At 43.3% G+C, this 17,034-nt stretch overlaps 1 protein-coding gene across 3 annotated transcripts in view; it reads left to right on the forward strand.

Moving 5' to 3' along the window:
* TBX19 (T-box transcription factor 19) overlaps window positions 1-17,034 on the forward strand; it is a 70,131-nt gene that overhangs the window by 49,906 nt on the left and 3,191 nt on the right. For all 3 annotated transcript variants that reach the window (XM_015125090.3, XM_077999464.1, XM_077999471.1), the window contains exons 3-7: window positions 1,206-1,340; window positions 5,990-6,051; window positions 8,594-8,655; window positions 10,540-10,728; window positions 14,282-14,417. In XM_015125090.3, coding sequence (XP_014980576.2) covers window positions 1,206-1,340; window positions 5,990-6,051; window positions 8,594-8,655; window positions 10,540-10,728; window positions 14,282-14,417 — 584 coding nt within the window. The remainder of the gene's footprint in view (window positions 1-1,205; window positions 1,341-5,989; window positions 6,052-8,593; window positions 8,656-10,539; window positions 10,729-14,281; window positions 14,418-17,034) is intronic.

A 17,034-nucleotide genomic window follows, 5' to 3' on the forward strand; every position in this document is an offset into this window, starting at 1 on the left:
GATGTTAAGAGAGTGAGAGAGCAGTGGTTTACTTAATCACTGGGGCCCTTTTCAGAGTTTTGTCTTGTGTGCTGTGCTTTTTACCCAGCTCTGAGAGGGAGATGTTTGTGGGTACTAGGGTTTTGTTAGTCCCTCTCCCCTTTTTTAGTATAAGTGGCATGCTGGCAATAGACAAATACCTTCATAAAAAGCTGCTTCTAAATGAAATAATTACTACCTCCACTTGGGCATTATGATAATTATCAATAGAATATTGAATCAGCTTTGGTTTTTCAGAAAAAAAAATCAAAACAAACCTTTCTTAAACAAGGAAGGTTTTATTTCAGGTCTCCAATTAGAGTAAACAAGCATCTGGGGCTTTTTCGTCTTGTTTTCTGTGTTAGGATTGTGAATACTAGTCTGCTATGGAAGGTTGTTAGTTACTTTCTATAATGTAGGCGGTTTCTGGGGATTGGAGACACGGATGGGAGGAAAGGGTCTGGATTCTTCTCTTCCCCACCTGCGTGTTTGATTTTCCCTTAGCCTCCCACCCTGTGCCCATGTGGCCCTTCTCTGATCTCTGTGCTTAGATGGCAGGGACCAAAGGAGTTCATGTGTCCAGAGGTAACACTACCTGAGTCTGTGTGGTCCTCAGAAGCTTCCAGTTCCTTATTAAAACGGAAAATTGAACAGTGAATTGTTACTGCCTACCAGATTTCACAGCAGGAGACTGTCATACACCTTTCATTTGACTCATAGAGAGTGTAACCATCAGATGTCAGATTTCACTATTCTTTCGTCACTTGGAAAATGCACCCATTGTCAGAATTTTGAATTATTAGGATTCCTCAAATGAAAAAAAGGCAAACAATATATTTTGATAGATTGAAATCCACATTGTTGTGTGAAAATAGGGGAAGGAAAAAAGGAAGCCAAGATTTTGTCAGAAAACGGAAAACTCTTAAGAATAACTCCTCTCTGACAACCCACCCCTCACCCTTGTAAAGGCTTCAATGTTATGCTTCCTGGAGCTTCTGGAAAATTCCCTTCATTTGTTTCTTAGAGGTGTGGTGGCGGCTCAGGTGGCTTCAAATCTAGGATTTGAAATGTGTGTCCCTAACTGGGGTGGTGCTGAGCTTGGGACCAACTGGAGATGCTGGCTTGTTTATCACCTGCGATACACGGGGCTTTGCTTTTCTCCTCTTTCTCTTCTCCTGCCTCAACAGATAATGTTGAATTCTCTGCATAAGTATGAACCCCAGGTTCACATAGTGCGTGTTGGAAGTGCCCATCGAATGGTAACGAACTGCTCCTTCCCTGAAACCCAGTTCATAGCCGTGACTGCCTATCAGAATGAGGAGGTAAGTGTGTGTGTGTGTGTGTGTGGGTGTGTGTGTGTGTGTAACTGTCACCTGGGAGATCATGGCAAGATGGGAGGTGGGGGAGTCCTTTTAGATGAAAGGTAGGTTTTCCAGGATTTGGATACACTCAGCAGACATGAAGTTAAACAATGGAGTAGCTGCTCTCCCTCCCTCTTGCCTGTTTGCTAAAGGCTCACCAGCATGTGCTCTCCTGATGCCAACAAGGCACAGCTGTGTATTGTCATGAAACGCCTGAGTTCTGTTGAAACTCTGGAGTCTTTGTTGTCAGGCCCCTGTGTGCCCTTGGCCTGTGCAGAGTTGAGTGTGTCTTGAGTGGGTACAACTGGGCAGGGGCTGTCGGATCTCCTGCTCTAGAAGCAAGTCTGTAGCAAGTGATCCAAACGTGCACCCTCCCTTGGGTTTTGTTATGCTATCAATCCTGCTTGTTAATGTTCAGTATCTGAGCACAGTTAAGTCTGCTGCTGCCCAGTGACTTGAGCCGCCTGGCTGTGAGGGCTGAGTGGTTAGCGCCCGGCCTGTCTGTGAGCTGCTTTGGGTCTGTTCACATGCTTTGCTGATTATCAGAAGAACCCAGAGAGGGTTGAATTCTTTTTGATTAAACTTTAAAAATGTTCTTTAAAGATAATATTTATTTATTTAACAACACATAATAAACTGACAGTACAGAAGTATATAAAGTAAACGTGAAGACCATAAGGTAGCTGTACTGCTTTCTTCAGTTTCGGAATCTCACTCCCCATGGACATGACGAAGAATAACTTAGAGTGTGTTTTTTTGACAAATTTTCTATGTATTTGTAAATATATATGTTCTATGTATTTGTAAATATATATGTGAATGTAGATTTCCTCACATAAATTGGCTCATGTTGTATATATTATTAATCTGCAAATTTCTTTTTCTCCAGTTTAACAGTGTATTATGATTACCTTTCTATGTAATTATGCCTACATATATCTCCTTTTCTGTAATGCCCGCAGAATATTGTGTTGTATGAATACACTATTTCACGTAATCAGCCCCCCACCAATGGACGTTTAAGTTGTTTCCAACTGTTTTCTTTTCTTTTCTTCTTTTTCTTTTTTTTTGAGACAGAGTTTCACTCTTGTTGTGCGGTGTGATCTCGGCTCACTGCAACCTCTGCCTTCTGGGTTCAAGCGATTCTCCTGCCTCAGCCTCCTGAGTAGCTAGGATTACAGGCACCTGTCACCACGCCTGGCTAATTTTTTTTTTTTTTTTTTTTTTTGAGTCAGAGTCTTGCTCTGTCACCTAGGCTAGAGTGCAGTGGTGTGATCTTGGCTCACTGCAACCTCTGCTTCCCAGGTTCAAGCGATTCTCCTGCCTTAGCCTCCCAAGTAGCTGGGACTACAGGCGTGCACCACCATGCCTGGTTAATTTTTGTATTTTTAGTAGAGACGGTGTTTCACTATGTTGGCCAGGCAGGTCTCGAACTCCTGACCTCAGGTGATCCGTCCGCCTCGGCTTCCCAAAGTGTTGGGATTACAGGTGTGAACCACCACACCTAGCCCTTTATTTTCTATTATAAATAATGATGCAATGAATATCCTGGTGCATTTGTCATTTGCTTGCTTGGGTGAATACCTAGAAACGGATAGATGTGGCCAAATTGCTTCCCTCAAAACGGCATCTCTATTTATAGCCCCCACACCATGATCAACACTATTATCAATCTTTGTCATCTTTGACACTCTGATAGGTTAAAAAAAATAAGATCTTGGCCGAGTGTGGTGGCTCATTTCTGTAATCCCAGCACTTTGGGAGTCCAAGGCAGGCAGATCATGAGATCAAGAGTTCCAGATCAGCTTGGCCAACCTGGTGAAACCCCGTCTCCACTAACAATACAAAAATTAGCTGGGCACAGTGGCGGGCACCTGTAATCCCACCTACTCGGGAGGCTGAGGCAAGAGAATTGCTTGAACCTGGGAGGTGGAGGTTGCGGTGAGCTGAGATTGTGCCACTGCATTCCATCGTGGGTGACAGAGCAAGACTTGGTCTCAGAAAAAAGAAAAAAAGAGATCTTGTTGTTGCTTCCATCTGTATTTATTTGGAAGCTTTACAGACAGATTTTGGCCTGACACCCACCCAGCCAACTGAGTCAGAATCTCCAAGGATGATGCTCAGAATCTGTAGATTTTAAAGTCTCCCCAGAGGATTCTATTGAGCATCCAGGTTTGGAAACTACTGTCTTAGTGCCTACAGGTGAAATGAAGTTGCAGATTTAACTCACATCACAGATGTGCAGAGAAAATGTCATTTCTATAAGTAAACTGGCCTCTTGGCAGAGCCCCTGCAGCTGGCCAATGGGAACAGAAATGAACTAGCTAATAACGTAAACAGTCCCTCAACTGGTGACCAGTCTTTTGATGATAAAGTAAATCCATTCTGCAGATAGCCCTCTCTCCCAGCTTTTCTCCCTGGGCTGGAATCTGGGTCTATGAGGGGAAGTGGGTCTTTGTAACTGGGTCTTTGTAACTCTGGGAAGTGGGTGGTCGGGGGTGCATGTGGAGTTGGAGACTATGTCCTAACCTCCTCTGGTCTTCAGGCAAGGCCCCTGCCCACTTGTGTGCTGTTGGCTTAGCTGGTGGTGTGCGGAACTTGTCATTTGGCTGCTGACTTGGTGAACCCTCAGAAGCTTTCCCTGGCTGCAGGTGTGGGACAGTTCTCTCTGAACCACCTGACTGGTCGTTTTTGACCCATCCAGCAATCTCTCAGCCTGACTTGTTACTTCTGGGTCTTGAACATGCCCCATGGCAATCAAGCTCTGGAAAGCCTAGCCCCAGCACCTCCCTCTGTCAACAAAGCTTCCCTGCCAAGTCCACGCAGACGCATCCCGGGTGGCGAGTGGGTGTGGGGGTGGGTGAAGGAGGCCAATGTCTCCTCTGCACCCCCTGCTAGCTTCATGTATGCTTTTCTACCTCTCCAGGTTTAAGCCAAGAGAAAGACTAGGTTGTACCTATCTGACCCCATACCTCCTTTTCTTCTTTCTCCTGATTTCTCCTCACAAGTTCTGGGCCAAAAGGAGTTGGGTGCTGTATTAGTTCATTTTCCTGCTGCTAATAAAGACATACCTGAGACTGGGTAATTTTTAAAGAAAAAGAGGTTTAATGGACTCACAGTTCCACATGGCTGGGGAGGCCTCACAATCATGGTAGAAGGCAAAAGACACATCTTACATGGCGGCAGGCAAAGAGAATGAGAGCCAAGAGAAAGGGGAAACCCCTTATAAAACCATCAGATCTTGTGAGACTTATTCACTACCATGAGAACATGGGGAAACTGCCCTCATGATTCAATTATCTCCCACCAGGTCCATCCCACAACATGTGAGAATTATGGGAGCTACAATTCAAGATGAAATTTGGGTGGGGACATAGCCAAACCATATCTGGGTCTGTCTTTGCTTTCCTTCTTCCATCAAGTCTGAGATCCTTGCTGATATAAATATTCTGTATACTGGGTATGGTGGCTCATGTCTGTAATCCCAGTACTTTGGGAGGCTGAGGCAGGCAGATCACCTGAGGTCGGGAATTCAAGACCAACCTGGCCAAAATGGCAAAACCCTGTCTCTACTAAAAATATAAAAATCAGCTGGGTGTGGTGGCAGGCACCTCTAATCCCAGCTACTTGGGAGGCTGAGGCAGGAGAATCACTTGAACCCAGGTGGCGGAGGTTGAAGTGAGCCAAGATGGAGCTACTGCACTGCAGCCTGAGAGCAAGACTCCTGTCTCAAAAAAAAAAAAAAAAAAAAATATATATATATATATATATCTAAATATATATATAATATATATCTATTCTCTAAATATTTATTTACTCAACAAATATTTGCTGGGCTTTAATACATGCTGGATATTGTTCTAAATGCTGGAAATACTGCAATGAATAAAACAGATGAATACCCTGTCTTCAAGGCACTTACATCCCAGTGGGGAGAGATGAAAAATAAATATTTCTCTGTTTCTATCTCTTTATCTCTATCACGATGACTGTCTATCTATACGTCAGATGTCTCTAATGAGAAATGAAACAGGCTCAGGCTAAGGCAGATAAAGGGAGTGACAGTGAATGGGGGTGATAGTTTGCTTTTTGCATTGACACGGCCCCATGTGTAAGCTGTTATTTATGAATAAGGGACTCGATGCTAGATGGCACTTTCCCAGAGGGCCAGGATCACACCTGTGCTGCTCTCCACTGTGTTCCAAGTGACTAGATAAGTAAATCACATGTAGTAGGGGATCAAGGATTGTTGAAAAAAATAAATAAATGAGTAAAAAATGAATGCTAGGCTTCACACATCAGGGCTTTGCTTATTTCCAGTGCTTTGCCCTTTCTTTTCTCACTTTACATGGCATTAGCATTTTCACCACATGCAATGATAAAATGTCCTTTGCCAGAGACAGTGCAATGGTGATTAAGTGCTGGAGTAAGCAAAGGTGCAAAGGGCCTCTGCCTCTCAGAGTGCTGGGATTACAGGCATAAGCCACCATGCCTGGCAGGAAAGGGAAGGAAAAGAGAGGGAATTAACCTGGTTTTACAGAAGACAAAGGGTTCTGTCTGCCTATGTGTATCCTACTCTTACTAACACTTCTTGTCTTTGTAAATGCAAGATAACAGCTCTCAAAATCAAGTACAATCCTTTTGCCAAAGCCTTCTTGGATGCCAAGGAAAGGTAAGTAGAGAAATTTTAGTGAAATCTTCTAATGAATGGTTTATGCAAATACAAATGTGGAATTTATGATTATCTTGAAAGGAACTAGACCAGTAGCACTTGCATTACCTTTGATAGAAATATGTTTCCTTGGCCAGGCGTGGTGGCTCACGCCTGTAATCCCAGCACTTTGGGAGGCCGAGGTGGGTGGATCAGGAGGTCAGGAGATCGAGACCATCGTGGCTAACACAGTGAAACCCCGTCTCTACTCAAAATACAAAAAATTAGCCGGGTGTGGTGGCGGGCGCCTGTAGGCCGCCAGCTACTCGGGAGGCTGAGGCAGGAGAATGGCATGAACCCGGGAGGCGGAGCTTGCAGTGAGCCGAGATCGTGCCCCTGCACTCCAGCCTGGGTGACAGAGCCAGACTCCGTCTCAAAAAAAAAAAAAAAAAAAGAATGTAGAAATATGCTTCCAATATTCAATTCAATATTCAACAACATCTAGAAAATTCAAATCATAATTATCTATTCCTTATAATAGGGGTCCAGGAGAACTGTTAACTAACAATGTGTTTTTTTTTTTAAAGACCTGTTTTACTACAGATTTTTGAAAGTAGCACAATCACATTAAAAAAATTAAATGATTTAGATTTATAATAATTCACTCTGCCTTTTTCCTAATTACTTCTGAGTAGCATGGCTTAATACATTGCTTTTTAAAAACTACCCTTAGCCTAGGAAAAGTGAAAAATGGGGAGAGGTTCACATTTCCTGTGCTGAGAAAAGGAGTCAGAGACTTCTGGGGGTATGAGTGATGATTCTGCTACTTTGGGTCAGCGACCTGCCATCTCTATATCTTTTCTTTCTTTCTTCCTTTCCTTCCTTCCTTTCCTTCCTTTCCTTCCTTTCCTTTCCCTTCCCTTCCCTTCCCTTCCCTCCCTCCCTCCCTCCCTCCCTTCCTTCCTTCCTTCCTTCCTCCCTCCCTCCCTCCCTCCCTCCTTCCCTCCCTCCCTTCCTTCCTTCATTCCTTCCTTCTATCTTTTTTTTGGAGACAGAGTCAGGCTGGAGTGCAGTGACACTATCTCTGCTCACTGCAACTTCTGCTTCCTGGGTTCAAGCGATTCTCGTGTCTCAGCCTCCCTAGTAGCTGGGATCACAGGTGCCCACCACCACGCCCAGCTAATTTTTTATTTTTTGTTTTCAGTGGAGACAGGGTTTCACCATGTTGGCCAGGCTTGTCTTGAATTCCTGACCTCAGGAGATCCACCTGCCTTGGCCTCCCAAATTGCTGAGATTATAGGCTTGAGCCACCATGTTCAGCCTCTGTGTGTTTTCCATCCCAGGAAAAAGAAGGATATGGTGCTCATCATTGACTTTTTAATTGACAAATCCTACAGTATAAATATGATTATCTTTTTAATGTTCAGATTTTATTGCTTGAGTTTCAAATCTTTTAAATAGTTTAAAAACTGTCTAATCTTTCCTGTTCACCTTAAAGGCTCTGATAAGGCTCTACATGAATGGACGGATGTTCATAATGATGCATCACAGGACCCTGTCCTGTCCAATATTTGAATACGTTATTATTATTATTTTAGAGATGGGGTCTTGCTCTGTCATGCAGGCTGGAGTACAGTGGTGTGATATAGCTCACTGCAGCCTTAAATTCCTGGGCTCAAGCTATCCTCCTGCCTCAGCCTCCGAAGTAGTGGGGACTACAGGCATGTGCCACCATGCCTGGCTATGTGGTTTTGTTTTTTGTTTGTTTGTTTGTTTGTTTTTAAGAGACGGGGGTCTCAGTATGTTGACCAGACAGTCTCAAACTCCCGGCCTCAAGTGATCCTCCTGCCGCCGCCTCTTTAGTTGCTGAGATTACAGGAGTGAGTTACTGTGCTTAGCTCCAATATTGGAATAAATTATGATGATATACAAGACACGCTTATAACATTTTCAGTTAACAAAAGGCCTAAAGGATAAACTGACATGTGACATGACAGAATCTAGATTCAAAGTGACAGTAGCATGGTATAATACAAAGAATTTGGGACTTTGAGTAAGAGGTCCTGACTGAATCCTTGCTCTGTAATTTACTGGCTGTTTCTTCTTGCATAAGTCAGTTTACCTCCTCGAGATCCACTTTTCTAATCTACAAAATTAGAAAAATATGTTAATATTTCCCTCACAGAGTCATTGGTGGATCTAGCATATCACATATGTAATTGTGCCCTGGAATTGTGCTGTTATTATTGCTTGAATCTTGTCAGTCAGGAACAATATCCCCAAATTATTCAGATAAAAACAAAAACCAAGAAACAAAAAACAGGGATAGCTGTTAATATGGTAAAGAGGGGTAAACAGTAAAACTGGAACTCCAAGAGCAATTGCACAAGTAGAGACAGCACCCTGAAGGAAGGAGAATGGGGAAGGACAGGAGCGTAGGGAAAAAGGGGTTTGGTTTTCTTATTCTAAGAAATTGATTGCTCTTCAAGGAGAATTTTGGGTATGCTTTATGGTGGACACACATAAGTTGGACAACTGTGGTGCATTTTCTTTCCTCTTTCAGAAATCACCTAAGAGACGTACCGGAGGCTCTCTCTGAAAGCCAGCATGTGACCTGTTCTCACTGTGAGTTTGGTGTACACGAGGCAGGAGGTTCTTGTACTTGGGGCTGTACTTGGAGCCAATTCCCTCCACACTCAGAATCTTTGCCTGTCAGGACTGCTTAAGGTCTCTTCCAAATCAAAACTCAACACACTGTTTATTCCATTAAGGACAAATTTATGCCCTTTCCAGAATTTCCAGAGAGAGGGCCAATGGTCCTAGGCTTAAGGATCTTAAAAAAATCTTAGGCAGGAGATAAGAATGAAAATGATGGATTTCTTAGACTCTGGTTTTCATGTCAGTGAGGCGCTGAAGCCTCGACAGTGTGTCCTTGGCTGGCCTCCTAACTTTATGCTCGCCACTCTGGTGTTTTGGAGTTCTGCTGTTCTTAGTGTTTGCTAATTTTGGAGTTGGTCCCCATAGCAATGTGTCACGCAGGCTGTAGCCTTCGGGGGGGAGTCTTTATTTGAGGGCTGGAAGGCTGTAGGAAGAGGTGAAGTCATATCACTGGGATTCTGCAGGGAGTGTTGAATGTTCCCATCAGCGTGTTACCTTGTCCATGTCCCAGGATGGCGGAGGGAATCCTCTGCAGCTGCAATGCAACCCACGGTCAGTGACATCAGAGTAGGAAAGTTAACCCTGGTGTCTGAAACCCTCTTTAATTCGGATTATATTGGCTTGCAAAGAACCCTTATGCAGTTTGCCAGCTGCGGAGTTCTTTACTTCTTCCTTCCCTTCAATTTTAGCGCACCTTCCATACCAGACCTGGGAGTATTGCCGCATAAAGAGAAGCAGCTCTCAGAAAAGCACTCTTTTTTTTTTTTTTGAGACAGACTCTCACTGTTGCCCAGGCTAGAGTGCAATGGCGCAATCTCAGCTCACCGAAACCTCTGCCTCCGGGGTTGAAGCGACTCCTCTGCCTCAGCCTCCTGAGCAGCTGGGACCACAGGCACGCGCCACCACGCCTGGCTAATTTTTGTATTTTGAGTAGAGACGGGGTTTCACCACATTGGCCAGGCTGGTCTTGAACTCCTGACCTTGTGATCCTCCTGCTGCGGCCTCCCAAAGTGCTGGGACTACAGGCGTGAGTCACTGCGCCCGGCCGAAAAGCACTCTTTAAAAGTGACTGTCAACTTAAATGAAAAAACTGAGGCAACATTAATGTAAGTAGAAAGTTTATTTGGGCCAAGTTTGAGGACTGCAACTTGGGAGCATAGATTCAAGTTCCCCTGAATATATGCTTGGGTTAGCAGCAGTTACAAGTGGGTTTTTAAAGGAAAAAGAAGAGACGATTCATAAACTGTTTACCGTAACATGAGCTATTGATTGGTTATACATTGTTCTTTGTATCACACATTCCAGGAACATGAAGATAATGGGTGAGGCAGCTAGTCAGGAACAAAAATGCCTTTAAAGAATCGCCCCCGGGCATGGGTGCAGGGGGTGCCCTTGACTGAAGGTGCTCCTCACACTCACATCCCTCTGGGCCTGATACATTTTGCATGCCTCACATAACTCAGACTGCTCTGAGCTATTTTTCATTTATCATTTCCCTGTCAGTTTTTTCCTTTAGGTGGAATGAACTGGAATAAAAACCTTGTTGTGTAGGTTAGGGCCATGTGCAGAACCACTGGAGTTCAAAGTTCATGTGTTGCAATCTTCTCAGCAAACTTCTTGACGTGTGTACGTTATATGTGGCAAAGTTAGCGGTTCTGGTCATGCATTTCCAGAGAAGCCAAGTTACCTGCTCATGGGCAAGGGCAGTGGCAGCTGGGGGATGGTACCAACACATAGGCTAGCATCAGTGTCATTTACAAGAATTGTAGTTGTATAAAGTAGCTGGTCACCTGATTTTTGGTGTGGGAGTTCACAGACTCAGTCTTGGTGTCTTCCTCTTGTCTATTTTAGTGGGAGGCTGGATCTTTTCCAATCCGGAAGGAGTGTGCACAGCAGGAAACTCCAATTACCAGTATGCCGCTCCTCTGCCTCTGCCTGCTCCCCACACCCACCATGGCTGTGAGCACTATTCGGGCCTCCGAGGACACCGGCAGGCTCCCTACCCTTCTGCATACATGCATAGAAACCATTCTCCCTCAGGTCTGTGACTCTGCTGATTAAACTCTTGGGGTATGAGCTGGGGCCGGGGCAGCCGGGAGAAATGGATAAACAGCTAGGAAAAGGAGTAGCTAAAGATGGAACCCTTTTCATCTAATATACATCTATGATATTATTGTTTTTATGGTTTTTTTTGTTGTTTTATGTACAAATATTTGATTAACTAGGTATAACAATCTTAGTTTTTTGTTTTTTTTTTTTAGTTATTTCATAAAACCCACAGTCTTCTGGTTTCTAATGGGCATGAAAGGCCAGGACACTGGTGTTCTGAGCAGTTCAGGCAGATCTCTAAAAGCCACGTCAAGTTGTGTGGGTCTGAAACACAGTTCATCGCCTTCACGTGGCTCCTTTCTATGGTTGCATTCATGGCTCAGTTCAGGGAATACTGGGTCTAGTGTTAGGGAGCTACTAGGAAGGTCTCTGGGGAGCTGGATCCCTGTATGTTCAGGCCTTAGATGGATTCAGTTGGAGACATGCAAACCCAACCTTAATATTTTAAAATAATTTTTGCTGTCCGACTGTTTTTTTAAGTTAGCAGTATTGTTTGTGTGCTTTTTTCTCATTGACTACTGCCTTTTCCACCTTTGTCTTATGTAGACCCAGTCCTTGCCTGGTTATTAGATTTGTAGAAAGAAGGGAGAAATGAAAACAATGGTTACTTTTTTCATTAAATTATTCATGCAACAAATATTTATTGAGGATCGACTATATGCCAGGCTCTGTTTCAAGCACAGGAATGAAACGGACACATGCCCTGCCCGTATGGAGATTCTATACTAATGTGAAGAGATTGACACTCAATAAAACAAGCAAAGTTCATGGCATGGGAGATAGTGGAGAGTATTTGGATTCCAGCCTCCTTCCTTCCTCGGTGACACCCTGAGCTCTGCATTTGTAGAGGGTCCTCCTGGTCACCAGCTACCTGTCCCTGTGTCCCTTAGCCTGCTACCCTTGGCAACCTCAACCATTGCTGCCAGGAGGGGGGATTATGTAGCTTATCAGTAGCAGAAACTGATCTGTGGCTCGCTCTACTTCCTTGTTCTTTCCTGTGGTCAGCATCAAATCACATCTTCTGAGCACCTACTGCATACCATGTTCTTCTAGGCAGTGGGATAGGAAAGTGATTAAGACATAGCTTCAGGGCCGGGCGCGGTGGCTCACGCCTGTAATCCTAGCACTTTAGGAGGCCGAGGCGGGCAGGTCACAAGGTCAGGAGTTCGAGACCAGCCTGGCTAACATGGCGAAACCCCGTCTGTACTAAAAATACAAAAATTAGCCAGGCGTGGTGGCGGGCGCCTATAATCCCAGCTACTTGGGAGGCTGAGGCAGGAGAATCGCTTGAATCTGGGAGGTGGAGGCTGCAGTGAGCCAAGATCGTGCCACTGCACTCCAGCCTGGGCAACAAGAGCAAGATACCGTCTCAAAAAAAAAAAAAAAAAAAAAAAGACATAGCTTCTTCCCTGGAGGAGCTCAGGATTGCACAAATATGTAAATAACGAATCCTAATATAATGCAGAAGCATCACCTGGGAACTTGTCAGAAATGTAGACTTTCAGGCTCTACTCCTGAATCAGGGTCTGCATTTTAACAAGATCTCCAGGGGATTCATAAGTGCTCTAGAGTTTGAGAAACAGCCAACAAAACACACAAGTCAGGGTGCCATGGGAATGAAGGAAAAAGAGCAGCTGGATATGCCTGGTGGGGCAGCAAAGGCTGCCCAGAGGGGTTAACATTTAAATTGAGCCTTGAAAGATGAATAGAAAAGGACAGAGTGAGAGTGGGCAGGGGTAAAAGGTGGAGGATGGCATGTGCCACAGGCAGAGGCGCAGGACATTCCAGGTAGAGAGAGTGGGCTGAGCAAAGACACAGAAGGGGGAGAGACCCTAGGTTGTCTGAGAATAGCTTTGGAGCAGAATGTAGGGGGAGTGTGGACAGATGGAAAATGCAAGAGTTAGGGCTGGAGAGCTTGCAAGTGCCAGATCGTAAAAAGAAGAGACATGGGCAGGTGTCCTAGTCCCCTTTGTGGTGCTATAAGAAAACACTTGAGATAGGGTAATTTATAAGCTGTGGAAATTTATTTTCTCATAGTCCTGGAGGCTGGGGAGTTGAAGATTAAGGTGCCAGCGTATGGTAAGGGTCTTCTGGCTGTATTATAATGTTGCAGAAGGCCTCACACAGATAGTCAGGGAAAGAGAGGGGGAGAGGGCAGGAGGCTAAACCCATCCTTTTATCAGAAACCCACTCCTGCAATATTGGCATTAACCCATTCACGAGGGTAGAGCCCCCACGGCCTAATCACCTCTTGAAGGCCCCACCTCTCAACACTGTTGCATTGGGAGTTAAGTTCCCAACACATGAACGATGGGGGACACATTCAAACCATAGCACCAGAGATAGACATTGGAATCTTCCTCCTCTCTCTCCTTTCTCCCCCTTTTCCCTTCCTTCCTCCCTCCCTCTGCCTTCTTCCTCTCTCTTATATATACACTATTTATGCAAATAGAGATTCAAAGAAATGGAAGACATTCTTCTTTTTCTCCTCTATAAAAACTGTGTATATTTAAGGTGTACAACATGATGTTTTGATATAATATGCATAGTGAAGTGATTACTGCTGTCAGGCAAATTAACATGTCCATCTCCTCACATAGTTACTGTTTTTCATGATGAAAGCACCTGAAATCTACTCTCTTAGCAAATTTCCAGTACACAGTACAGTATTGCTAACTATAGTCTTCAGATTGTAAGTTAGATCTCTAGACTTACTCATCCTACATAAATGCAATTTTACATCCTTTGACCAATATCTCATTTCCCCAGCTTCCCACCCCTGGTAACCACTGCTGTACTCTCTGCTTTTATGTTTTCAACTTTAATCTTAGAGTCCACATATAAGTGAGATCATACAATCTACTTCTTTTAATAAAAAGGTATGTTTTTTTTCTTTTTTTTAATTGTAGAGATGGTGTCTCTCTGTGTTGCCCAGAAAGTTCTCAAATTCCTGGCTCAAGGGATCCCCCTGCCTTGGACTCCCAAAGTGCCAGGATTACAGGTGTGAGCACCACACCTGGTCAAAAGGCACTGTGCTTGAGATATTTAAACCTTCTAGGGGATGGTTGAGAAGAATAAGTTCCTGGACCTCAGAAATCTCATCTGGGGCACTGGTGGCCCTTAGGCTTAGCTTGAGGGGAGGCTGGTATGGTCCCTTCTTAAAAGAGAGTGACTGCGGTGAAATGAGTTAGACAGATCGGTGATACCCAGGGCAAATAATCCTACCACCCTGAGGCTTATCTATAAGATGGAGTTAAGGAGTCACTGGTGTGAAGATTAAACTATGAATGACACCTGGCATATGGTCGACCTTCAAGAAACCTATGTTTCTTTTTACTTTCTATTTCCCTGAGAAAGAACTAACAAACTGTTGGTGCCTGTGGTGCAAGCCATGGTTATATTTTGCCTTAGGATAATGTCACTGGTCACCATCTTTATGTTTTCTACATTTGCTATCAATTCAACTATTGTTATTTCCCCAAAGTGAATTTGATAGAAAGCTCAAGCAATAATCTGCAAGTTTTCTCGGGACCTGACAGCTGGACATCCTTATCCTCCACACCTCATGCCAGCATCCTGTCTGTACCCCACACCAACGGACCAATCAATCCAGGTCCCAGGTAAGACCAACACCATCAGCTCGCTCATTGGTGGTCTTAGGGGTTTACTTTAGCACTGGGGACTCAAGTTCATTCTATTTCCTAGGGTGGCTTGGTCTAACCTATTGTCTTGACTTGTAAACCACTAAGAAGTCAAGGTGGCAACAGGATGGAGTTCTTTCATAATTGGAGAAACAGCTCAGTCGTATCCCATTTCTTATATTTAAAGGATAGCCAGGGCATGGTGGCTTATGCCTGTAATCCCAGCATTTTGGGAGGCTGAGGCAGGTGGATCACCTGAGGTCAGCAGTTCAAGACCAGCCTGGCCAACATAGTGAAACCCCCGTCTCTACTAAAAATACAAAAACTAGCTGGGCATGGTGGTGTGTGCCTGTAATCCTAGCTACTCGGAAGGCTGAGGCGGGAGAATCGCTTGAACCTAGGAGGCGGAGGTTGCAGTGAGCTGAGATCGCGCCATTGCACTCCAGCTTGTGCAACAAGAGTGAAACTCCGTCTCAAAAAGAAAAAAAAAAAAAAAGGGATAGACATTATGGCCTGGGATCATTTGTCTTAAACCAGTCAGAAACACGTTAAACTATGGTGGTAGCAAATAGATACTGACTGTAGAGGAATTGAAGAGGAAAAGTACAAACATACACTGAGAAGTCAAGAACCACTATTGTCCACTTTCCCGTGAGTCACCCAGCCTAAAAGGGGGACATATTGTGGATGCCTGGTCTCACAACCCTGGTAAGACGGCTAAGTGTAGCATGGAGGACTCCATGGTTTAGTCCTCACACCAGCGACCTGCATTAAGTTCTGACTTCTAGAAATCTGAGTGGTGAAGTGGGAAGAGAAGGCCTCGTTGAGTCTGACAGGCAGGGGTTTGAGTCCCAGTTCTACCTCAGTAGTGACTTTGTGGCTTTGGGCAATTTTCTTAACCTTACTGAGCTTCAGCTTTCTTATTTCTTTCATGGAAATAATATGACCTACTTTGTAGAGTTACCATGAGCATCAAATGCAGAAATTAGAAAATGCATTAACATGCTTTGTAAGCAGTAACATTCTGTGTAAATGTCAGCTATTATGTTCAATATGGTTATGCAGAATTTTGAGAAGGTCCAAAGTGGAATCAAAATTAAAAGATGAGACTTGGCTGGGTGCAGTGGCTCACACCTGTAATCCCAGCCCTTTCGGAGGCCAAGGCAGGTGAATCCCCTGATTTGAGACCAGCCTGACCAACATGGTAAAATCCCGTCTCTACTAAATATACAAAAATTAGCCGGTTTGATGGTGCGTGCCTATAATCCCAGCTACTTGGGAGGCTAAGGCAGGAGAATCACTTGAACCCAGGAGGCAGAGGTTGCACTAAGCTGAGGCACTGCACTCCAGCTTGGGCAACAAGAGTGAAACTCTGTCTCAAAAAAAAAAAAAAAAAGGATTGGATTTGGGAAGACATCAGACGACTTATGATTTGTAAGTCTAGAATAAGGAGAATGTGATGGCTTAGAATCACCTGGGGTTGTTGTTAAAATGCAGAATCTGATTGGTAGGTCTGGGTGGGGGCCTGAGATTCTACATTTCTACCAAGTTCCTGGGTGTTGCTGATATAGCAGGGTATAAAGCTGTGCTGTCCAGTGCAGTAGCCACCTGTGGTTGTCAAACACTTGAAATGCAGCTAGTCCAAGTTGAGATACATTGTGAGTGTAATACCCACAGGATTTTGAAGATTTAGTGTGAAACAAAGAATAAATATCCCAATTTTTTATATATACACAATATATACTACTATATTATATATTTTTATATATTTTCGTATTTTAAATATATAGTATGTATATTAATATATGTTGAATATATTCAAATATATAGTATATGTTTTATATATTATATATAAAAAACATTTATATTTTATATATGTCATATATAAAATATATACTACACATTTTAATATATATTTATAATTTATATATATAAGATATATTTTAATATATATTATATTTAAAATATAAAAATATATAAATATATAAAATATAGTATATGTAAATATAGATGTTATGTTAATATTGTGATATAAATATATACATATATAATATATATATTTACATCAAATGCATGTTGAAATGATAATATTTGGAATATTTTGGTTAAATAAAATGTTAATAAATTTATTAATATTTTTCTAAATGTGGCTACTAGAGAATTTAAACTTACATATGCAGCTGGCATTTATGGTTTGCATTTTGACACTGATCTAGAGCATCATTTGTATTTGACACTGATCTAGAGGATCTGAGGGAAAAGGATTGATTTGGGCTGTGGTAGAAAGTGAAAAAGAAAATGAAGATGAGGGTTCCTGAAGATATTAAATAATCATGTGCCAAGTTGTATACTGGATACTTACATATATATAAGTCATCTATATATAAGTCATCTGTAGTACTCAAAGACAACTATGAGCAGTAAGCAGTACAGCTCAGAGCCCATGGTTCTCCCACTGGCCCAGGCGGCATCAGAAAGGGTCTGTAAGAGATAATGTAGAAGAGCATCTTCTGAAGATTAGGTCCAGAATCCCCATAAGCTGACCTAGCTCAGAGAGAGCTCAGAGGATGGGCTACTGCAGGTTTCATATGGTCCA

The sequence above is a fragment of the Macaca mulatta genome, chromosome 1, assembly GCF_049350105.2.
Source record: "Macaca mulatta isolate MMU2019108-1 chromosome 1, T2T-MMU8v2.0, whole genome shotgun sequence".
Classification (NCBI taxonomy): domain Eukaryota; kingdom Metazoa; phylum Chordata; class Mammalia; order Primates; family Cercopithecidae; genus Macaca; species Macaca mulatta.